Source organism: Paramisgurnus dabryanus, chromosome 1 (genome assembly GCF_030506205.2).
Source record: "Paramisgurnus dabryanus chromosome 1, PD_genome_1.1, whole genome shotgun sequence".
In the NCBI taxonomy this organism is placed as follows: domain Eukaryota; kingdom Metazoa; phylum Chordata; class Actinopteri; order Cypriniformes; family Cobitidae; genus Paramisgurnus; species Paramisgurnus dabryanus.
In genome coordinates this window covers 57,674,395-57,698,652 of record NC_133337.1, presented here as the reverse complement: position 1 = coordinate 57,698,652, position 24,258 = coordinate 57,674,395, and the positions used below count along the sequence as shown (strand labels likewise).

Sequence of the window (24,258 nt, the reverse complement as noted above, 5' to 3'; positions counted from 1 at the left end):
CAACCTGACGAGAGAGTGATAACGGGTAACATATAATTTCGGTAGCATTAGCGAATAAGTGGAGAAAGCATATAGTTACCCCCTCGTCAGTGCGTCTCGACCATCCTGCAACAGAAGGCAGGAAATTACTGAAATGCTTACACAAGCAGAAAAGTTACTGTATAGACACAAGTACATCCTTTAGCACGTTTACATTTAGTTGTAGATATTTAAATTAAACTGTTATTTATAATGGTTTTATAAGAAGATAGTGCTTATGTCTACATGCGTTCTTTATCATTTGCTCGTATGTGCATTTTGCCCCCTAGGGTGGAACGGAGGTGGAAAGTTCTAGCCTCTTTTCAAATGATAAATCTTTATTGTACAGCGCCATCTACAGAAATATTGTGTATTATAAACCGGTGAGCATACCTGCAGCAAGCAGCATCTGTGACACTTCCCATACAACCCTGTAAATGCTTTTCGCTTAAAACTTTATTTAAATATTGTTTTAAAGATCTGAATTTCTAATTCCTTATAATAGCAACATAAAGTTTAATAAACCAAAAATGTAGTTCAAAGCAACTCTAGTTTCTCATTTTGTTCCCTTCAGATGCATATTCTGCATTAACAAATGATTATATTCTGCAGTTCCGGTCCAGTAGAGGGCAGCGATGTACAAAGGGTGAATTTTTAAAAGTTGACGAGAAAGAGAACGCAAAGCACTTTTTGGCAAGTACACCCTTTTTGGTGCTAGGTGGCAGTAATGAACCAGAAGCAAGCTTGCCAACTGTCAATATACGACACAAGAGGAAGAAAGCAGTGTGACAAGAGAGGTGAGTCTCATGCAGGTTTCAGGGTTTGTAAATTGCATTACGAACTAAAAATGTAGTGTTTCTAAAATAATTTAAGGTACTTAATAATAAAGACACGTTTGAATGTGCTCCGGTAAAGTGTCTCATATAAGCTGTTTTGTTTGAGATAATGGATTTACATGAAGAAGGTCAAAGCTAACTAAGCAGCGCTCTCCAGTGAAAATGAAAGCAAACTACGCCGGTTCTTTATATTGTCATTAAATTAAGAGGAGTTTTTAAAGAGATGACTGTAAAATGTTCAGATAGTTTAACCCGTAGACATTAAAGAAATAATGTCTATGCTGGTCTAACCGGCCAGCTAAGCAGTAAGTTTACATGCTGAGTCTGGAAGAATGGTCCAGTGTGCTGCTTCATCTGGATCTGACATAACTCCCGTGTCTCCTCCATTCTGATCTGAATATTTTAATGAACTGTAAACCTTTTCCACACCCCACACCCTAGATCCTTTCGTAGTAATAACAATTATGGTCATAGCAATGATGTTGTTTGTTTATTCTTTCCACAGGTAAATGCGAGAGGATGGTTGTGAAAGAGGTACCAGTTGACAGTTTTACCCGCCCTTTGGGCAGGAATGAAGTCATAGGTTTACTCTTCCGCCTCACAATATTTGGTGCAGCCACCTATTTTACAGTAAAGTGGATGGTTGATGCTATTGATCCAACACGAAAACAGAAGGTTGAGGCACAGAAACAGGTATGTCACATAGTTGATTAATGATATCACTTTCTCATTTAGAAGCACCTAAAGTGTTTTCCAGTTGATATGTGAATTATGTAACCAGCATAAGTCTGAGTTTTTACAAAGCATAGCATCAGATAAGGCTTTAGCTTAAAACAACAAAATCAAGTTTTTATCTCTTTTATCTTATAGGCAGAAAAACTCATGCGGCAGATTGGAGTGCAGAATGTCAAGCTTTCTGAATATGAGATGAGCATTGCAGCTCACCTTGTGGATCCATTGACCATGCAGGTGAGTAATATCATCACTCTTTTTACCAATTGTTATTGCAAGTCACGCAAATCATTTGTGTCTACCCACAGATTACATGGCATGACATTGCTGGCTTGGATGAAGTCATTACTGAACTAAAGGAAACGGTTATACTTCCAGTCCAGAAGCGATATTTGTTTGAAGGATCTAAACTTCTTCAGCCACCCAAAGGTAAGGAATGACACACAAAAGTTTACAAAAAATGTCTATCCACTACGTTACATACAGGACACTTAATTCTGAGGTGGATTATTTCTCTACTTCACAAGGTGTGTTGCTGTATGGACCTCCAGGATGTGGAAAAACTCTTATAGCCAAAGCGACCGCAAAAGAGGCGGGGTTTCGCTTTATAAACCTACAGCCTTCCACTCTCACTGATAAGTGGTATGGAGAGTCTCAGAAACTAGCGGCAGCTGTTTTCTCTCTGGCCATCAAACTACAGCCCTCTATTATTTTCATTGATGAGATTGGTAAGTACATGCTTTGATTTTGATGCTTTCATTTACTGCTTACATCATGCTTTTTACATGCCAGCCTTGAGTTGACAAGCCTTAGGGGTGGATTACACAGAACACGTTTATGGCAGCAGGAAGCGCCTTTTATGAATAGTTTTCTATTAGCAGTGAGTGTTATGCGTGCTGTTTATGCATGCCAAAAGGCTCGTGTTTTTGCAGGAGCGGCTGAAGTTGAAAAGATTAACTCTGAGTAAAAAAAGTGCCCAACGTCATTTGCATTTTTCCAATTAAATAAGGGGACAGGTGGGGCTTGTGTTGTGGTGACAGAAGTTTATAATTGTTTGAAACAATCGGAAACTGCACTTTATGCACCTTTCACTCTCGATTCGCCCTTGTTTCTGCTAATATGGCTATGTTGTTTACATGCACAAAATTTTGTCAATCCGATTGAATTTAGTCTGATTGAAGGTTACGACAATACAGTTTACATGCTCCCTAAACCCAATCTGATTAAAATGTTCATTTACATTCTGCATAATTGGAACTGAACATCTGCGCAAGTGCACAGGCAGGGTTGCCAGCTTTGCGTATCAAACTATCCAATGGGCATTCAAAACTAGTCCCAATGACTATTCACATCCCAAATACCAGTAACTAATGAACGAAATCCTTTCATAGAAAGGTGGCAGAAAACAAACAACCCGCAGAGACAGTAGCCAAATCTGAACTCGAAAAAAAGCAGAGGACTTGGCAACGACACCCAGCGCACAGTATCTCTCGTCGAGTTCACGCTTTATCTCTGGATAAATGTACAAAGCTGAGTTGGAAAAGTTGTTCTTAAGAAGTTTTCAGATATAAACAATTTTCAAATGGCACAAAGCTATGTTATCACTTTATGTATCCCAATGTTATAAAAGTACACTGTACATTAACAATGCAGAATGCACAGCTCGTGGGACCCCATTACTTACCTAATGCGTGCTGCCATTGCCTTGCTATTGCATGTTTTTGTGATGAGAATTATATGATACGTAAATATGAGGTTAATGTAAGACATGAACTTGAGCACAAATTGTCTGCGCATGTGCACAAGGTATTTTTGCATCCCATTAAGAAAATACTACGATTCATGCATTTACACGTGTACTTTTCTCCTGCTGATCGGAAAACAGATCGGTCCAAACAACCTTTTTCAATACGATCGACATTTTTATTGATTTAGGTGTTTACATGAATGCTTTTCAATACGATTGAGCCATTATTGTGATTACAAACGGATTATTTGATTGCATGTAAACGTACTTTATGACAGGTAACTGCAAACTAAAGTTTCAAGAGCGCTCATGCTTTAATATTTGATTGACAGTACAGGTGCCTCGGTTATTGCCGAGCAATATAAAAAAGCAGTGAACTGCTCTTTTCTGAAGTCAATCGAAAAAGGCAGTGCTGTCTGCCTCGCATTTCCAAGCATTTAAAACGTGTTTGGTGTGATCGGCTGCTTAAGCTTCACCAACATCAATGCATCAGTGAATTATAGGAAATTCAATTAAATTCACCCCAGATTGAAAATTAGCCCTTATTTTACTCACCCTCAAGCCATCGGTGTATATTACTTTCTTCTTTCAGCTGAACACATAGAAGTTATAATAAAGCAATATCGCTGGAGTAGGAGTGTCATATAAAGCCATATCACACATATTGCTCTAATATCCTGGCTCTTCCTAGCTTTGAATAATGTCCTTCATTTAAAGCTCATCATTATTCATATACTCATAGATAAAGGAATCCATACGAGTCTGGTGGAACAATATATGTCTTTTGAATGAAACAACACATTTGTGAGAGCAAATAATTGATGTTTTGAGTGTATTTAGCAATCATGTCACATTAAAATGTAACCACATCTAGATAAAAAAGGGCGACACACCAGCTCCACGTCGGTACGCAGGGTTCACACGGGTCATGGAATATCATGGAATATCATGGAATTTTAAAAGGTCTTTTCCAAACATTGAAATGTATATTCTTTTGTCCAAGTCATGGAATATCAGGCATTTTTGTTTATTGCTTTAAATGGACACTCCACTTTAAAAACAAATATGCTCATTATCCAGCTCACCTAGAGTTAAACATTTTATTTTACTGTTTCAGCCGATCTCCGGGTTTGGCGGTACCACTTTTAGCATAGCTTAGCATAATCTATTGAATCTGATTAGACCATTTAGCAAAGCGATCAAAAATAACCAAGGATTTTCAATATTTTTCCTGTTTAAAACTTGACTCTTCTGTAGTTACACTATTACCGAGCCCCTAAGGTGACATTGGAGTAAAAAAATCTAAAGTTTAGTTTCATGTGCTCACGTGAAACTCTCAGGTGCTCGCGTGAAACTCTCAGGTGCTCGCGTGAAACTCTCAGGTGCTCGCGTGAAACTCTCAGGTGCTCGCGTGAAACTCTCAGGTGCTCGCGTGAAACTCTCAGGTGCTCGCGTGAAACTCTCAGGTGCTCGCGTGAAACTCTCAGGTGCTCGCGTGAAACTCTCAGGTGCAGAATTTTTTTAAAGTTTAGTTTCGTGTGCTCGCGTGAAACTTTCAGGTGCTCGCGTGAAACTTTCAGGTGCTCGCGTGAAACTTTCAGGTGCTCGCGTGAAACTTTCAGGTGCTCGCGTGAAACTTTCAGGTGCTCGCGTGAAACTTTCAGGTGCTCGCGTGAAACTCTCAGGTGCAGAATTCTAAGTTTAGTTTGCGTGCTCGCGTGAAACTATCGCGCGCGCACGTGAAACTTTCGCTTTTACGTGCGTGCGAGATAGTTTCACATGCTCGCGCGATAGCTTCACGTGAGCACGCGAAACTAAACTTTAAAAAAAATAATGCACATGAAGGTTTCACGTGAGCACATGAAGGTTTCGCGTGAGCACATGAAGGTTTCGCGTGAGCACATGAAGGTTTCGCGTGAGCACATGAAGGTTTCGCGTGAGCACATGAAGGTTTCGCGTGAGCACATGAAAGTTTCACGTGAGTACATGAAACTAAACTTTAGATTTTGTTTACTCCAATGTCACCTTAGGGGCTCGCTACACTGTGGACTAAGACCAACAGAAAATTAAAAGTTGCCATTTTCTAGGCAGATATGGCTAGGAACTATACTCTCTGATGAGCTGGAAATATGGGAGCTGGAAAATTAGCATATTTTCAAAAAAAAGTTGAGTGTCCCTTTAAATTTTAGTTTCCATTTATCAAAATGTAATCCACTTGTTATTTTTTCATTTAAGGAATACCATTTCCAAATCTATGACTCCACTAACTACAATTTAAACAGCTGTTTATTGGCACTGTTTATTAATTTCATGCATTTTAGCTACATTTTTATAAACTTTATACACTACGTTATCCAGGCTCACAGCGTTCCAGACATAGGTCATGGAAATTCAGCTGTTCAGCCAGTGAACTCAAGGAAAAGTCAGGGAATTTTACATTTGACTTGGAGTGGGAACCCTGTTTACAAGACGATAATTGGTTCTCGCTTGATGTATGGATTCCTTTTTCTGATGATGGATGAGCTCCAAAAAAAAAAAAACTTGCACTATTCAATGCCATTACAAAGCTGGAAAGAGCCAGGATATTGTTAAAAATAACTCTGATTGATTGTGTTCAGCTGAAACAAAAAAGTCTCATACAGGAGGATTAGATGGCTTGAGGCTTAGTAAAATGGGCTAATTTTCAATTTCAATATGTGTGCTTATTGCATTCATTTCAGGTCACACAGTGTTCAGTATTTTGACAGTGTAGAGTAACTTTTATTGCACTTTGTCTTAGATTCTTTTTTGAGGAGTCGTTCAAGTTCAGATCATGAGGCCACAGCCATGATGAAGGCTCAGTTCATGAGTTTATGGGATGGACTAGACACAGACTTCAACTGTCAGGTAGATCGAGGCATCTGTTTTTTACTTTTTGGATAATTTTTGTTGAGGTTTGACCATCTATAATCAGCCACAAAAGATTTATGTCAAGTTCCTCTGCTAGTTAATATACAGTAAGTGAGTATTGTGAGCGTATTCCCTTAGGTCATAATAATGGGAGCCACCAATCGGCCGCAGGATCTTGATTCTGCTATACTGCGAAGGATGCCGACACGATTCCACATCAATCAACCGGTAAGATATTAAAAGTATTGTTAACGTGAAATTAAATTGTAATTTTTCTTACAGCTCATTTCATTATTGAAGCATTAAACAATCTGAGCATTTGCTCTGTGTGTGTATATTTAGAATCTCAAGCAGAGACAAGCTATACTGAAACTAATCTTGGAAAATGAGAACGTAAGTGATTTTTTTTAATTGTACAAGTATCTCAGGGATTATTAAGTTATTTAAAGTTTTGAACAAGTTACTTTTCATTATTTGAAGGTGGAACCTGCGGTGGACTTTAGTGAAATTGCCAAGGGGACTGAGGGGTTTTCAGGAAGTGACCTAAGGGAGATGTGCAGAGATGCAGCACTGCTTTGTGTTCGTGACTTTGTACACAACAGCGAAGAAAGGTAAACTCTAGTAAAAAAGGATCAAGCGTAGTGGAACATGTTGTTCATATAGCAGAGAAGTGCCTTTGTTTTTCTTAGATTAAAGCTGCATTATGTTACTTCGTTTGTTTGAAATGATCATAATTAAAATAAGTGTGTATATCATCAATTCATTTTCCAAACCATATGTCTGCCCTACCCTGAAACACAATGGGTAAGCCTTTATTAATTGTTTACCTGTCAAGATGTGTTTTGTGGGAAATTGCTGTCTGTAAACAGAAAATAAGCTCTGGCTACTTTGGCTGGTGGATGGTTTTGGAGTAATTAGAAAATGAATATTAGTTGTCACAACGAGCATAAACATTAATCATGGACCATGCAAATTACAAAAGACATAACCAAGAAGCAACCTTCCAGTCTCTATCGTAAATTGACTTAAACTGCAATGCATTGCAGTGCTCCAGACTTCCACCAAAATTTGAGAGTGTATCACAGAATTTTACATTTTTTTGTGATGTGACACTGAATTTAAAACAGCACATTGTACTTTCTGCATCTATCATCAAAGTATTTATTAGTAATACAGTGTATTACTTAGTAGAAATGTGAATATTTGGTTAGCGTGTTGATTTACGGTATGTGCCCCTAAATTTTCTGGTTGTGCTCCTAAAATTTTCAGTTGGGGGCCACTGTGCTCCTAGTGAAAAAAGTTAGTCTGGAGCCCTGCATTGACTAGCCGCTAGAGACGGGCTCCAAAAGAGATCTCTTAGATCCCCCATGTTAAATGGCCAACTTAACAGCAGAAAATAATACGTTTACAGCCTTGTACAAAGTGTTTTTGGTCTATATTTAGCCTTTCATGACAACTGTGGGGGGTGATTTTTTTTGTGACTCATCCTCTTAAATTAGATTAAGTATTAAAGTTTTTCATAATTAAGGGAGAGGTAACTCCCACTGATGTGTCACTACTGTCAAGTTAGGCGGGTGTAGTTTTAGCAACCAGGCACCTCAGCTCTACCCACGTCCTGCCTTTTTGCCCATTTTCAGTTATTTGCGAGTGATGCACAGTGACACGCTGCCAAGATGGCGATGACAGGCCCCACAATCTATTGGCTTCATAAAAGCTTGTTACAAACCCATAGGTGATGTCACGGATACTAGGTCAAATTTCTTTTACAGTCCATGCACATAACTAAGGACTCCCATTTGAGAGCAGAGAATGCTGCTTATTTTTTTCATATTTTGATTACTTGTATTATTTACTTTACGTTCAAATTTGTTAACACATTTTCTGTGATGTAACAAACTCAGAACACATTTAATAATACTTTACACAGACTTTAAGATAAAGCAGATATGTTATCTAGCACAGTGTGTTAATTTATGTACTACTCTATCCAATATGACAGTGCGAAGAACGATTTCATCCGTCCTATCAAGCAAGACGACATGCAAAAGGCGATCCAGAAGATGAAGAAGTCCAAATCTGCAGGGGTACAAGAGGCATTTATCCATGTACCACTGGACTGAATGTGCTCCTGCTCTTTTAAAAATAACATATATATAGATCTAGGTCATATTTTGTCTTGTCTGTGGCATATCATTTGTCATGTGTTGAAACAAGGGGAATTCACTTAAATGGTGAAACCATTATCTCTAGCCATATCTCTAATATCTCTTTTTGCATTGTCATTTCCCACTCTGTATTTTTTCCTCATTCAACCATTATGTCTATATGAATATGGATTTATTTATTGGGATTGGTTGTGTGGTTTTGTTTGCTCCATAAATTGCCCACTTGTGAAAAGTTTATAAAGGCTTGTGAAGGCAACCGTACAGTTTACTTTTCCATTTATCGAAAACATTCAGAATCAAGAATTGATTTTATATTACCAGCTGCATGTAACAAACATGGCTGATTTGTGCAGTGTTTATTAATATGATTTTAATTTTAAAGGAAATGAATTAATTAGGATGTTTACGGATAAATTGTGAATTTAGCCCAGAACACATGTGATGGTTCATTGTGTAAATATTTGCACGCATTATATTTGGTTGCACTAAAATATCTGATTATTTATATTAAGTCTTTATTTAGGATACTGGGCTATTGCTAAGCCATTGCTCCTCAGTTTACACATTACATATTATTTCTGGGGTTAAGAGAGATTTAAAATGATTAGGTTTTCAAACCTAATTTTCATACTGTACTGCGTTCAGTTGAAACGTTCACCTCAGAAATCAGAATATATTGTAACCTGTTAAAGCATTGTTTGTTTATATTGTACAAGAACGAAATGGTCATAGGTTTGTGTCTTAATGGATTTTATTGAATGCACATTTCACCATATAATAAGTAAGAAATCAAGTGTAAATCAGTTTTGTACAAAAGGTAGAAGTTGGTCCGTTAAGAAAATGTCAAGGCAATAAATACACTCTTGTTCCTTCACATTGGATTCATCAAGGGTTTACTGTTTATGCGCTCAGCACAAATCTGATTCACATTTATACATTACTCTTTACAGTAAGTCATTCATTTGGGAACTTTCAAAAACCACATTTTCAATAAGGCGTATGGACATATGCTCTATACAGACTTTTGTGTAAAACTGTGTCATACATTTAACTGGTCACCATGATCTCCTTGCAGTACATTTACAATTTTTATAAAATTGTTTATAATGTAAAAAGGTTTTAAATATAATCTCCACAGCCATGAATAGAAACGTCCAGTTGAGTTAGGATAAATACTGGTCCTGTTACTGTAGGGCATATTTAGATTTGCTACAGCAATCGCTGTATGGTCCAAATGTGATTTTTGATCTACAATGGGATACTGGGAACCAAATACACCACATTATACTGTTAAGTAATTGGAATGGATAAATAAAGGTAACATCTAAAAGTATACACTAAAAAAATACTGTTTTTTTTTTCAACCCAGCGTTGGGTCAGAAAGGGACATACCAAGCCATAGGGTTAAATGAACCCATAAAATATATTTGACCCAACAATGGGAGCATTTTGGGTTGAAACAACCCAGCATTGGTTAAATTACACGTTTGACCTTTTTTGACCCAATGCTGGGTTAAAAATATCCCAGCATTTTGTAGAGTGTAGTACGTACGTCTAATAAAGATCTTTATACTGCCTTATTAAACAGTCTTAATATACTGCAGGTTTGTAGTATATATATATATATAATTCGTCATTCTATAATCCTAAATAGACTTTACTATAATTCACAGGCTTGTGAAGATTTCTCACTGGTCCTTTTTTAGAGAGCCGTAATACTCAGATAGGACTTTCCATGCTTTGAGAGCCATGAAACCATCTGGAGGATTCTCCCCACTGCGGGCGAGACTCCGCATTTTGGTCCCTGAGATGAACTCAAATTCATCGTGTCTGAATAAGAACAAAAAATAAATATATTATTAGCATGTGACAACATCTTATAGACAAGATTATTAAAACATTATGGGGTATTTTCCCAGACAGGGTTTAGATTAATCCAAGGCCTAAATTATTTTAGGACATTTAAGTATTTTTACAAGCATACCTTACTGATATGCATTCTGAGACAAAACAAAATGTTTTTAAGGCAGCTCAAACATGCATTTTAGTCTGGGATTAAGATAAGCCCTTTCCAGGAAGCCACCCCTATGTCTACAATATTATAAAAGCAAAATTAAAATAGTGTCACACCTTTCCTTGTCATAGAAATCCATGGCCTTTTTAACTTTATTGTATGCAGCAACTCTGAAGGGAATAATTTCCAGAGAGGTGAGGCCTGGTGCCATGGTCAGCACCTTCGCACCGTGTGTGGGCTCATACAGGTCCTGCTTTGTTTCTGGATGGGGCATACCTGCCGGGTCCCGTCCTACGATGTAGAAGTTGGCCCCAGCGATCATCCGGGCCCGACAATGCCACTGTACCTGTGAACACATGTTGAGTTGTTTTAAATAAATGTAACACTGTGAAATGTAGGTTATGAGATTAGGAGCATAAAAGTCATTGATTTCAATCTTTGACATTACCTTTCTCCGTCAATATAAAGATATCAAGGTTATATTTGCACAGAATGTCTTTACATTATGATTTTATGCAGAAGCAGTAAATCACAAAAACATACTTCAGCTGGGATTTCACAGGTGTTGATTCAGAACTGGTTGTTTTACTAATAAATTATTCGTATTACAGAAGACAGAACTTGCATTATTCTGGCAAAACAGAATTGCAAAGAAAATAAAAAATAAAGCGGCTCAGAGCGCATGCATAATTCTTATTTTTCTCTTATATTATTATTCTTTTTATTCACAAGATGAAAACCTTTTAATATTTATGTGGACTTGTGGGCCTCTGCTTTTATGTCCTTGTATAAATAAGCACTTCACTTTTAAGAACTCTCTCTCTCTTTTAAATACACTGCCTCTTATTTACTTCAGTGTAACATGTTAAGCAAGAGTCTGACCTCTGTAGGTCCAGCATACATCATAGGTGAGGGGAAAATGGCCACAACTGTGTTTGCTGGATCCAGAACCCCTTCCTCCAGGACAGCAGCATGCTGCTTCATGCGCCAGTCAAGAGGTACGTCATCCTCTTTCGTCCATCCACCCAGAGGATGAAGCAACAGCACGGGGTTCTTATAGCCACGCTCTAGCAGGCGACGTTTGGTGTCTTGCATCAGGAGCGCATGGCCGTTGTGCACAGGATTGCGCAACTGGAAGGCAAAGACAGCATCTGGAGGAAAGAGACATATATGTTGTCACAACAAACTAAACGGCTAACAAGTGGAGAAATACTTGTCAACAATAACCGTAAGTATAGCTAAATTCATAAGGTCAAATAATGGACAAAACATCTATTATAGTGTTATAACAGCTTTATAACTTAGAAATAACATTTTATGAAGGTTTTATTATAATAAAAGCAACATTGTTCCAGCTTTGAAAAAGTTTTGAGTACTTGATCTATCCAAACTGCATTCACTTTACAAATTTTATTCATCTGTGTTTCCTGGGGATCGAACCCATGAGTTCTGCGCTGCTAATGCAATGCTTCAAAGACTTCAAAAATGATTTTTTTACCTGCTCTCATTTCCTTAAATTTCTGCCGCAGCTCCCGTGGAGTGAGACGATATTGGTCGAGACCATCATTCCACAATACACGCTCAAACACTTCCAAGTCTCCACCGGCCAGCCAATCACCACCCTCCATTACCATCTACACAAAGCAGATAAGATATCATGTAATTAGCTGATTGTGTCTAGCAATCAAACCTACAAAGATATGTGCAGTAATAAAAGCAGTGTCACAGAGAGGTGTCTATTCACCTTGATGTACGGATGTTTAGGGCATGTTGTACCCCACTGCCTGGCGCATCTCTCTTCCTTGCGATGCTCGTAAAATTCAGGGTTGCGCATAATTGCCACTTTGCGACCTCTGAACTGCAGGGCAAAAGCTGCACTGCCGTCCAGTCTCTCCTTGTCTTCCTTGGATACGGGCAGCACGATGGGCACGGACATGTTTATGGTCCCTCCTAAAAATGTATGTCGGTTACTTGGGCAATGGTTCTTAAAACTTTTTGGTAAGTGGTCCCCTTGTGCAGGGAGTCCCTCTTATGTGTCATAAAACTGAGGCCCCCTTGGGCTATCTTGCCAGTTTAAGAACCACTGGGCTATGGATTCTGTCCCAAAACGTAAAAATGGATAAATGGATAGGACTTTCTTCTTTAGGTCATAGTTTGGAAATGTCCTTACCATCAAGCAAGTTTCCAAAGTGTAAGACTTGCAAAAATTCTCTCTCTCTCATGAAACCTCTCAGAGGTGTCGCCCATCCTTCAGCTAGAACCTGCACCCACTGCATATCCAGCTAAAGAAGCACATACAAAACTTTGTGTGAACCAATGTCGATAAACTAAATGGTTAACTACAATATTATAGTTTTTTTAACAATTTTGACAAGTTACAAGCTGATATTTACTTAAAGGGACAGTTCACCCACAAAAAAAAAACACTTTGGTCACCGCCCACTTCCATAGGAACCATCAAACTTAAATAAATATCCCAAAAGGTGTTAAATAAATAACTCCACCCGACTGTCATATATTTACAATGTCCTGAAGACATTTACTCCTCTACATTCTTGTTGTGGACATTGCTGTTGGTTTAGTTATTATAAATTATTTTAAAGGTCCACGGTGTATGTAAATAGACCTTGGGGGTTCAAACGACATAATGGTGAGTAAAAATACTGACACAAAATGTTAATATTAGGTAAACTATCCCTTTAAGTGACATTATTATTTTTTTGGACAGTGTGGCAGAAATGTAAATGATGAATTCCATCCCAGCTTCTAAAAAACACGTTGCCATAATAATCTCAGTTAACTGAACTATGAAGAAATGCCTGTGGTGTAACATGCAGACGGTTGATTTCCACAGCAGTACTGCTTTACCTCTGTGATGTTTACAGTGGGAAGTATATTGGCATCACTCAGTACTAAGTCCAGCTTGTTTTCAGGAACAAAGAGCTCATTCACTTCCTCAGTCACACCAGTGGGCACAATATCCTGTAAGAAAAGATTTTACATTTATATTCAGGCATTTACATTCAGCCTTTAGGCAGACCCTTTATCCCAAGCGACTTACAAAAAAAAAAAAGAGCGATTTGTCTTGCATTTAAATGACAAGATTGTTAACAAGCAATTTGGGGTCTTTTTCGGGTCCAAGCCTCTACTCGATTCAAATAATACTACACATTTTTTTACAGCCGTTTATGAGTGCTGTTTATTAATTTACAACATCACAGCGTACACTACATTCTCCAGACTCAGACCATCCCGGAAACCAATATTTCAATGGTTAATAAAATATGAATTACTTTCTTTCCATTTGGGATTTTGGTATTTAGGATTGTATTTTTTTCTGTAGTTTTACAACAAACCGTGAGTGTATATTAGTCTTGTTTGTTGTTTGCTTAAAGGGATAGTTCACCAAAAAATGAAAATTCTATTTACTTTTACTTAATTTACTTACCTTCAAGTTATTCAAAACTTGTATAAATTTTTTTTTGTTCTGCTGAATACAAAGAAATATATTTTGAAGAATGTTTATAACCAAGACGACCTGGGGCACCATTGACTTTCATAATAGGAAAAAACTATACTATGCAAGTGAATGATGCCCCAGATCTGTTTGATTGCTTACACATTTTTTAAGTATTTTAATTTGTGCTCAGAAGAACAAAGAAATACATACAGGTTTAAAACAACTTGAGCGTGAAAAAACGACAGAATTTTAATTTTTGGTGAACTATCACTTTAACGCATCTGATAGAGCTTTTGGACCCGAAAGCAGTGGCCTATGATTTCAGACTTAACCAGCGGAATGACTACTGGCAAAGCACAAGGATCTGTCTGAGGACTAGAAATGAAACACAGACTCACGTGTTCCTTCAAGAGCTCCAACACCTGATGAATACACTCATTGACAGTGAGCTCTCCCGTCTTTAACACAAGCTCAGGAGATTCAGGTTTCTCATATTCAGCGTCTATTCCTGTGAAACCTGTGTGACATAAAACGTAGCAGTTAAAATGTTTCCATTTACTATCTAGAAGTTATTTTATTTAGTTGTGAGAAAACCTTTCTATGTTATAATGTAAATCATACGGCTGCCAATTTGTATTCTACATTTTTAGGTTAAGACGAACTGTGTTTACTGTTAAAATTCATTCTTTTTTAATTTAATTAACTAAATAAAATCTAAGACACGTGGCAATTGCTTAACCATTAGTATAAGTTGGGGCTATCTGTTTATTCAGCCAAGAAAAGATGAGGGAGTGTTTGAGGGATACAGTCAATATACTTTCTATTCAGTGACGTCAGTGGCACCAAAGTAACACACACCACCTTTAACAAACTTAACTCTGACTGAGTGATTCAATATCAAATTACCTTTAATTTCTCCCGCACGGGCCTTTTTATAAAGTCCTTTCACATCTCTGCTCTCACATAACTCCAGCGGGGCATTTACAAAAACCTCAAAGAAAGGCAGACCTGCGCTCTCAAGGATCTTCCTGGCTTCGTTTCGATCCTGTTGTGAGAACATGTAAAACAATGACATCTCACCTCATCCCGTTTCTAGTCTTGGAAACATTATGTAATTAAAGAACTTGGGATGTCATTATACCTTAGTGTAAGGTGAAATAAAACTTGTGATGCAAACCAGTCCTGCATCAGCGAACAATTTTGCCACCTCAGCGATACGTCGGATGTTCTCTTCCCTGTCTGCCGCCGTGAAGCCCAGGTTCTTGTTCAAGCCATGGCGAATATTGTCACCGTCAAGTGAATAACAGGGAATAGCATGAGAAACCAGATATTCCTCCAAAGCAAATCCAATGGTGGTCTTTCCTGCACCAGACAATCCTGTAGGACAAATTTGTCATGAGTTCACCCGTTTTTCATGTAATTCACTCCTGACGATATAACTAAAGTGCATTCTTACCTGTTAGCCAGACAGTACAGCCACGAAAACCACCTCTGGTCCCAACCACTTGGCCACGTTTGCTTCTGCTAACATGATGAGCCTGATAAACAACATTAGTTGCTCTCGACAGGTCCTAATAAAAAAAATAAAATAAAAATGTAGACATACAGGATATAAATGTCAGATATTAAAAGTATGCATAGAAGAACAGAGCCTAAAGGTGTGCCAGAGACACATGTCTTATGATTTCGAAAAAGGACATTGGCATAATACGTCAGATTACGTAATAGATGTCATTAACTTTATATGTTACTCTCAAAGATGTGATTGAGGGATGATACCACAGGCATCCCTTTATTAGTCAACACACCCTTTTTAATTATTTGATGCTGTTAGATTTGCACTATTCTGTTCTCGTACACATGTCTGACTCTCTCATCAGTATTGGAAGGGATCGGGTTTTAAGAGAGAACTGAAGAAACAAACAGGGCTATTCATATAGGCCCATGAAGAGGTAGCCGGCAAAAGCTGAAACAGGGCCATTTAGCTCTCTCGATCCCTTTTCAGCACCCCCATGCTCCGTGGATACACAGGAAATCCCTGTTTGATTTATATAACCTAGTATTTTTTGGATCGATCTCCTTGGAAAAGAAAAAAATGTCTTCATAAGAATCTAAATTAACGAATAAGAATAAATATGCGTGTTATTTGTGTGTATACATTTACCAGAAGACTATAATAGTTTTAGTTCTGGCACAGACTAAATGGGATTGTTTTTTCATAGGCAAATTCAATTGTAAATCACCAGCCATACATTGGAAGTTGCTTTCTTGGATGAGGAAGCTACTTTTTCATGTGATGACAAGGGTGAATCTGAAATATTCATCACAAGCATCGTCCCTCGTATTTAAATCAGTTCACGTGAATCGACATAACGGAACAGAATCAAAAGAGAATCAGCACCGAATCATTAAAAAAAAATCAGAATCAGTTCAGAGCCGCCTTATTAAATACTTTATGATATAAAGCTGCTAACTTACTGTCGCTGTATCTTTATTTTAATTCCCCCATAACTTAAGCGGATCTGTTATCCGCAAGCAACTCTTAATTGACTGTTAAATGTAAAGTTTTACCAAAACACAAGACTTTATAGAGCGCATGATCTGCATACTCAGCATGACATTGCCTTTAACACGAATGACTCGTACTGTTTAGTAAACTCTAATGACATGTGGTTTGTGTAAGATGAAACGTTAAAAAGACCAGTTGAACGAGAAAGAAACAAAAGAAAGATTAAGGAAAATTGTACAAACGTACCGTCTTTTGCTTTTTTAACCCGGACATAATGCCTCAACGCGACAACGCTGGCCGAAGTTTTCTTACGATGTGTTACCTTGGAGATTTACACAAAGTTAATGAAAGTAAAGTTTGTGAAAGTTGGGATACAGTGGACACGTAGCACTCAGTCAGCCCTCTTCCTGAACTCCTCCTCCACCGCCGCCCACTGGCCCACGTCACAATCACGACATCTGACTCTCCTCAAATATTTCATCATTTCTTAACTTCTTCACATAAATTCATACGGGTAAAAAGACAATGTTGGTTTGGCTTTTATGGTAACAGAGACAATTTATTAGTCACGCAAACAGAACAGTGCATTTGCATGTAAAACGTTGTTGGAAGAAACAGCAGTCATGTTTATTCTTTACATTCACAACTTATCTAACATCCCTGCCAGTTGACTTAAATAAATAATGACTTAAAATAATGACTTAGCGATATGTGGTGTGTTGGTGGCACAGACAAATAACGCCTAAACGTGTTGCTTTTTCCAAGTGGACATACTGTTGTTTTCACAGCTGTGGTGCAGATCCTATAAGAAATGGGTAATGGTATTTCATTGGTTGCTCAACTTGTGTATGAAGAGCCCATGTTTAATTTTGCGATAGTTTTCAACTAAAAAAAGGCATATTGTTTTGTGTACTGTGGTTTGACCCATGAATCACATTGAACAGAAAGTACCTAACAATAAAAGGCAGAGAGAGAGTTATATGCAAATATTTAAAAGCATTTTAATGTTAACCCCTTAAACTCTGCAGACATGCCGGCAGATCCAAAACTACATAATCAAAAAAAAAAAATCAAACCGTTGTGGAGCACAATTTTTCTTGTGAAATAAGACAATATTTATCAATCTACTCCGTATGGGTACATGACTCTTTTGAATTTAGGCATGCCCAATTCTGCAAACACTTTAATTACACTGCAGATCATAAGTAGTTTTTTAAAACCAACTTATTTCTGTTAGTCCATTATGCATTAATTGTAAATTATAACAGTGTTCCCACACCTTGGTTAACTTCAAATTCTAGTACCTTTCAAGGACTTTCCAGGTCCAATACCCTTAAATCCAAGGACTTAATGTGTGGACACATTTCAAGTGAGAGCAAGGTTACATCATGTTACCTTGTAAGATACATTGTTACACAAATTTTTTTTTTGTATTAATCAAAATTCGCATACAGAAAATATAAGCATTCAAAACTAACAGTATGGCACATGCGCAAAAAAAGGTTAGAATTTTTATGACTTCATCCTACACTACATAGGGAATAATATGGATTTATTTCCCGCAAAATTTCTTGCACAAAATAGATTCAAGCACTTTCAATCACCTGTATCTATGTATTTATGTATCTATGTGTTTATTTTCAAAAACTTTTCAGGGCCTGGAATTTTTTTCCCCAGATTCAATCACTTTAAAGGATTTCAAGGACCCGTGGGAACCCTGCATATACAAAGATAAATGCTGTAAAACTATTTTTCATTGTCAGTTCATGTTAATGAAGTTATCAAATTTTAAACATTCTATATTATATTCATTTATTTATTAAAGAGTGTGTTGTTCAATTGGAATGTTTTTGTGTTTTGCTTTGGTCCCAAAATTGGTACGGGAACCATGTGAAATTTTACCAGTGTTGGTATTGAAATTTTGGTGTATTGGGACAACACATTATATTTTGCACACACATGCGCACACACTTTCTGGTTTCCATGTTTTGTGGGGACATTCCATAGACGTAATGCATTTTATACTGTACAAACTGTATATTCTATTCCCTTCTCCTAAGCCAAACCCTAACCCCAACTATCACAGAAAACTTTCTGCTACCTTAGATTTTCAAGAAACATCATTCTGTTTGATTTCTAAGCTTGATTCCTCATGGGGTCCTCAAAAGGTCACGAAAATACTGGTATTCCTACCTTTGTGGGGACAGTTGGTGCCCACAACGTAATAATTACCAGGCGCACACACACACACACACACACACACACACACACACACGCACAATAAAAACTATAATACATTTTGGTTATTGAAAAAAGTATTTAAATATATTTGGAAAAACACAATTCAATTTAAATATAATAATGATATAATATATTTAATTATATATTAAATATAATTAAATTATAATTAAATGATATGTAAGATTAAAGCAACACTAAAGAGTTTTTGCTCTTTGCTCCCCCTACAGGTTGGAAGCGGAATTGTCCTTTACCACTGTCGTAAATAATTTAGCCTACTGCAGCAAAGCTGGGTCTGATTGGATTGTAGGTCTACCGTAAAGCAAGTTTTTGTAGTTTTTACTTGAACTACAGGACCGTGACCCGACTGTTGGAAACTTTTGGCCGATAGAGGGGTGCAAAGCGAATGTGAAAGTGCCATTCACCCGGTTTCAAGCGGATAACCGACTGAAACTTTTTTGGAAATGTTATTTTAAGATAAAAAAAACTCTTTGGTTTTGCTTTAATTCCATCACAAAGAAATAAAAATATTTGGTACCTTAAAAGCACATTTTTTGAGTACTTTGGCAAAGAAAGTGATATCTTAGGAACAAAAACAGTAATGTTTTTAAAGCACAAAGATTCAAAACATACACAGCCTGAAAATTTGGTATCATGTCAAATGAATAAAACAATATATTGGACTTTCAATTAAAAAAAACAGATCAATAATTTGAAGAGAAACAAAATAACCATTTAAAGATACATTCCTGTAGTAAAAAAAAAATTAAACACACATTTAACAATTTTTAAATACACATAATTGATCCCTGTAATCTGTCATCTCAACCCGATTTATAATTCAGTGTTCCTGAGTTTTGAATGAGGCATGTCACATTCCTTCTTAAAATCACAACCATGAAGGAGCTTTGAGTAATGTTTTTTGACAGTTTCATACAATGGAGCCGAGTGGTTAAGATTGGGAAATGGTATGGGCTTCTCATTAAGAAACAACTGTACTCTGAGTCCATCACTGCATTCATACAGAACAAAGATTAGGTTTGCAGCATAAGGTACAATCTGACTGGTGCGAAACTTGCGGTTGTGCTGCTGAGAGTAGTTATCTGCAGTCAGAGACTTTTCATCCTTGAAGAAGCCCATCAGAGAGAGAAGAGGAAGAAGGGTCTCGCCATGGCCAACCTGAATCGTGGCAGTTTTTACAACCTCCCCATATCTGGTAAAATATAAAGGATTAAAAAAATGTGAATACACCTTAACATGCAACCATATTTAGGGGACAAAAAATTTTTGAGTGGTACAGACAGTTTAATTTGAATCTTTAAAATATTTTTATGCTGAATAGATGATAAATTCACTGTCGATGCCGAAAACATTTAAAGTAAAAGTATTCCATTTAAACAGGAGTGTGCAATTTTTTAAAAACTTTTTTTAAACAAAATTCAAATTACTTCTCAAATCTTCTAACCTGTAGTCATAAGCAGCCTTATTTAGACGCTTGAAAATATCATGAAATAAGGGGCAGCTGGATTTACTGTTGATGTCATGTCCATATCCCCTCTTCCAGTACTGCTTCAAGTCACTTTTGTACTCCAGAACCTGACAGAAAACAAGTTACTTATTTGCAAAGATAAATCCCGCTATGAAACTCAAAATGCTTATTTAACTCTATGGTGCAAATGTGTTACGCTAATTTTAAACATATTACATTTCCGTATTCTTTATGCCGAAGTTATTACTGCAATTATTTAATGATAAAATGAATGAATGTTCGTGACCTCATATACTGAATGACTGAATGCAATTTCCAATTATAGTACATACTTGAGCATCTGACTTGTCTAGTAGATTACACCAGGGAGAGATCTCAGACTTGATGGCAAACTCATAGGCACACAAAAAGTAAGATGCTTCTGCCATTTCTTAAAATTTGAAATAAAAACCAATAAAAGTTAGGAAAAATACTTATTTATAGGTAGTAATAAATAGTCATTGTTATATAAATTTGTGAACATTTAGGGGTGGTTTCCTGGACAGGGTTTATAGTCTTCTACTAAAATGCACGTTTGAGCTGCCTTAATTTCAAAACACCTTGTACTGATATATCTTAACATATATCAGTGCGATTGTTTTGTGCCAAAATGCACGCCAGTATTGTTTTTTGTAAGGTTTGTTTGTAACTACTTATTTTTCTTAATATAAATAATATAAGGCCAAGTGCTGGATTAATCTAAACCCTGTCTGAGAATCTGCCCCTTAAAATGTTTTATATGAAATTACCAGGAGTGAATTTGTCATATGGAATTTGAAGCCGATTGGCGATTTTCCTCCGTACTGTATCCATCTCTCTTGAAGACTTAAAACGATGAACCTCGTTCAAAGCTGTTTTGTTATTCTCAACACTATTAACAAATCTTTCACAATGATCAAAGAATCTCATAATGGAGTCATCCACATAATGTTTGTAATCCATATCTAGAAATACAAGAACAGGGAGTTTACGCAACAACATGTACCAAGAGCTGATAAGCCTGGTTAAACCTCATTGGATTAAACAATTAACAAGGACAACAATAGGCAATTTATTGTAGATCTGTCGAAAAATGGGGGATATCAGATGACCCTAGATATGCAACAACTGAATCTAGTTACCTAAGAATCAAAATGGGAAGTTAAGAAAATATTGAAGACTTAAAGATATTTTCACTTAAATAATGTTTAAAAATATGCTTGTAACTTGAACACATAATGCATCTGTAATAAATGTGCCTGTCAACATTGTTGGGCAGAAACTAGGTACTAGTAACACGTTACAGTAATAATATTACTTTCTCTGGGAAAGGATATTATTACATTTTTTGGGTAATCCAACAGTGCCTGGAAATAAATATGACCCATGTTACTTTTGCTCTTACCCAAATGGATGTTTTGGAAAAATTTACTTTTGTGAGTTGGAAATTTTATATCAGACCAAGTGCAATATAAAAAGGGACACTAAACCTACCATGCACATCCCAGAGTCTGTGCAGACCCTCTTGGAAAGCTTTGATGCTGTCAATACACCTGTGCTTTGAGCTGGTGATAAAATCAATGCGGTTGGCACTGAGTTTATCCTCAGAAATCAAAGTTGGGAATGACTGCGCAAGTCGCATTGCCAAATGCCTATGGTCATCCCGACCCTTCTCGACCAGTTTGCCGTCCATGTCTTCAGTGTACCACATCTTCCATTTGTTTTTGATGTCATTGAGCCACGGCGCGTCGCCCGACGCATCAGATAAGACCAGATCAAAGAGACTCGCTAGCTTTTTCACATTTTTGGTCGTCGGATAACGCGTCCCGTGCCTTATCACAGACACCATATGAACAGCATTGCAGTTTGGAGACGGCGGAGCAACCAGCGAGGTGTTTACAAACAAAATGTCATTTAAGAGATGGGGGTTTACTTCCTCGTATCTCCCTTTAGTCCCAAAGTAATGTGCAATCGTTGGTTTCGTGAGTTTAGAGAAAGACAAACGAACCATGGTAATGCTTAGAAAAACGACAATATAGTTTATGAAGAAGTATTGTGTTTTCATCGCGGTTGTTTTGTATTATTAATTTATTTATTTTACCCGTGTCACCGAAAATACCTGGTTCACCTGAAATTCCAATCAATGTCTCAACTGTGTGCCATGTCAACAGGGAGTGTGGTCGACTTCATGCGCGCTGCGCAGACAGATCGGAGTTTGAAATTAAAGTACCGCGAGAGCGTTTCGAATGCACTCCTCTTAAGTCACTCTCGCGGTATTTTGATGTCATATACCGATATGTCTGTGCAGGAACACATGTATCCGAACACATTTGCACCCGTGAAGCACGCCTCAAAACAGAGATACATAATTCTTCCGGGTCAGAATGTGTAGTTGCTGTCATTTTCGGCTTATTTCAATTTTATTTATATAGCGCTTTTCACAACTGGTCAGTCATCTTTACATTGTTAAAAAGCACAGAAAAATCAGAGGACAATACAAGTAGCAACATGCAGCGGCTAAAATTAAACCGTACTAGTGAGAGTATTAATGTATATAAAAAATTATCTTTTTTTTTTTTGAGAAATTGCTAAAAGCATATGCTTATTGTTTACATTAAAAAAATAACATGATATATACATCTGACCGTTTTGTATAAAAAGATATTGTTAAACTTTCATATGGCACAAATTATTTTATTTTAACACCTGCCATAGTGTCCACTAGATGGCAGTGGTGCGCATAACGTTTAACCCTCAATGGTACGCATTATGATATAAATAAGGAAAAAATATTTGTGCCGTTTTTCCTGCCCAAAATAAGAACATCATTACAATATTACAATATCAATAAACATTGTTCACACACATTATTTTATTTAAAAATGTAAAGTTTGTACCAAGGAGAAATTAAAGCATTTGAAAAAAATGTAAACTTATTATATTTAATGAAAACATTAGTTTTTTATACCAAACACTTTATCTATTCAACACTTCTTTTTTAATGTAGTACATATTTCTCATTGAGTAACATTTCTTATTCAGCTGTTGCCCTCAGGTAAGTTAACTTTGTACCATTGTGAAACATTGTGAATTACCAAATCATCATATCAAATTGCATCATATCTATTACAATTCGTGTAGTTTCAAGGTAAAACAAGGTAAAAAAATATTTTCCACATCACTAAAGTGAGGTGAGCTGACCCAAACCAAACCAAACCAAGATATCTCATCACCCCTTCCATCAACTGACAGTGCTACCTGTGCTTTATACCTTTTTGAAGTTATTTTTGTAAATTTATTGTAAAAAAAAATTCTAAAATATATTTGGTAATATATAATATAAATTTGTCTTTATGTGTCCAGCTATGCATACATTTGTGTGATCTTGTTAAAAGCTTCCTAATATCTTCCTAAAGTAAAGAATAGGAACAGACATGGTAAACCAAAGTCATACAATTATTGTGAGGATGTTTCTCAGAGTTGAGTTCTGTTGCTTCAAAGCAAAGCATTCTGCTCCGTTGAATGAGAAGGAAAAGCATTCAAATGTCATATGGATTACAGTTTAAACACATGTTATCTGATAAGCTGTAAGCTCATTGATTTGCATGTTGGCACAGTTGTTTTGGTCTCTGAGTCTTTATGCAAATGTTTATGAGGATTACATATGTTGACTTTAATATCATTTTTAGCTCCTGCCTGCAAACCAGTGGTCATTCCCAGTGTTACTGTTGATCTAAGGGTCCCCATAAAATCCAAATTAAAGTTTTGTGGCTTTTAATAAAAATAAGCTAGTCCTAAGGATATCTATAAAGTTGTGTGCTGCAAAAAATTAACTACATTTGCATTTAGAAGACATAGGCATTCAAAACTTACATTTACATTTATGCATTTGGCTGACGCTTTTATTCAAAGCGACTTACGGTGCATTACAAGGAGGTACCAGTATGTGTGTATCCTGGATTCAAACCCATGACCTTTTGCGCTGCTGACATCATTCTGCACTGTGATGTAAACTATTGATTTATATATATAAAAGGGAGGAGCCACTCAATATTTAATATCTTATGTTCCTCCCTATCACATCATCGCAACAAACAAAGCTGCACATTTCAAGGCACTTCAATGTTCCTTAAAAAATTAAAT

At 36.8% G+C, this 24,258-nt stretch overlaps 3 protein-coding genes across 3 annotated transcripts; 1 reads left to right on the top strand and 2 right to left on the bottom strand.

Annotated features, from left to right (window-relative positions):
• Window positions 1–704: 704 nt before the first annotated feature.
• Window positions 705–9,261, top strand: atad1b (ATPase family AAA domain containing 1b). Its single transcript, XM_065242564.2, has 10 exons — window positions 705–815; window positions 1,360–1,547; window positions 1,725–1,823; window positions 1,895–2,015; window positions 2,114–2,314; window positions 6,113–6,219; window positions 6,361–6,450; window positions 6,565–6,615; window positions 6,703–6,833; window positions 8,222–9,261. The coding sequence occupies exons 1-10, from the start codon at window positions 746–748 to the stop codon at window positions 8,340–8,342; spliced, it is 1,179 nt and encodes a 392-aa protein (XP_065098636.1). The 5' UTR covers window positions 705–745; the 3' UTR covers window positions 8,343–9,261.
• Window positions 9,121–16,783, bottom strand: papss2b (3'-phosphoadenosine 5'-phosphosulfate synthase 2b). Its single transcript, XM_065242562.2, has 12 exons — window positions 16,617–16,783; window positions 15,318–15,432; window positions 15,003–15,238; window positions 14,768–14,906; window positions 14,260–14,378; window positions 13,270–13,383; window positions 12,572–12,683; window positions 12,146–12,351; window positions 11,900–12,035; window positions 11,284–11,552; window positions 10,518–10,747; window positions 9,121–10,217 (listed from the first exon to the last, which is right to left on the bottom strand). Exons 1-12 carry the CDS (start codon window positions 16,641–16,643, stop codon window positions 10,076–10,078), a joined length of 1,845 nt encoding a protein of 614 aa, XP_065098634.1. The 5' UTR covers window positions 16,644–16,783; the 3' UTR covers window positions 9,121–10,075.
• Window positions 16,784–18,671: 1,888 nt separating this feature from the next.
• Window positions 18,672–22,308, bottom strand: minpp1b (multiple inositol-polyphosphate phosphatase 1b). Its single transcript, XM_065242563.2, has 5 exons — window positions 21,610–22,308; window positions 20,886–21,080; window positions 20,430–20,527; window positions 20,074–20,204; window positions 18,672–19,821 (listed from the first exon to the last, which is right to left on the bottom strand). The coding sequence occupies exons 1-5, from the start codon at window positions 22,178–22,180 to the stop codon at window positions 19,443–19,445; spliced, it is 1,374 nt and encodes a 457-aa protein (XP_065098635.1). The 5' UTR covers window positions 22,181–22,308; the 3' UTR covers window positions 18,672–19,442.
• Between the last annotated feature and the right edge of the window lie 1,950 nt (window positions 22,309–24,258).

What these genes read in the sequence shown, in the direction of transcription:
- atad1b (XM_065242564.2), top strand. Translation starts at nt 746, where the DNA reads ATGAACCAGAAGCAAGCTTGCCAACTGTCAATATACGACACAAGAGGA. An exon ending in TATTTTCATTGATGAGATTG is followed by an intron (nt 2,315 to 6,112) that starts GTAAGTACATGC and finishes ACTTTGTCTTAG; the next exon opens with ATTCTTTTTTGAGGAGTCGT. An exon ending in GTACACAACAGCGAAGAAAG is followed by an intron (nt 6,834 to 8,221) that starts GTAAACTCTAGT and finishes CCAATATGACAG; the next exon opens with TGCGAAGAACGATTTCATCC.
- papss2b (XM_065242562.2), bottom strand. Translation starts at nt 16,643, where the DNA reads ATGTCCGGGTTAAAAAAGCAAAAGACG. An exon ending in TTATTTCACCTTACACTAAG is followed by an intron (nt 14,907 to 15,002) that starts GTATAATGACAT and finishes TTCTCACAACAG; the next exon opens with GATCGAAACGAAGCCAGGAA. An exon ending in TGGAGCTCTTGAAGGAACAC is followed by an intron (nt 13,384 to 14,259) that starts GTGAGTCTGTGT and finishes CTTTTCTTACAG; the next exon opens with GATATTGTGCCCACTGGTGT.
- minpp1b (XM_065242563.2), bottom strand. Translation starts at nt 22,180, where the DNA reads ATGAAAACACAATACTTCTTCATAAACTATATTGTCGTTTTTCTAAGC. An exon ending in ATATGACAAATTCACTCCTG is followed by an intron (nt 20,528 to 20,885) that starts GTAATTTCATAT and finishes TCAAATTTTAAG; the next exon opens with AAATGGCAGAAGCATCTTAC. An exon ending in TAGACAAGTCAGATGCTCAA is followed by an intron (nt 20,205 to 20,429) that starts GTATGTACTATA and finishes GTTTTCTGTCAG; the next exon opens with GTTCTGGAGTACAAAAGTGA.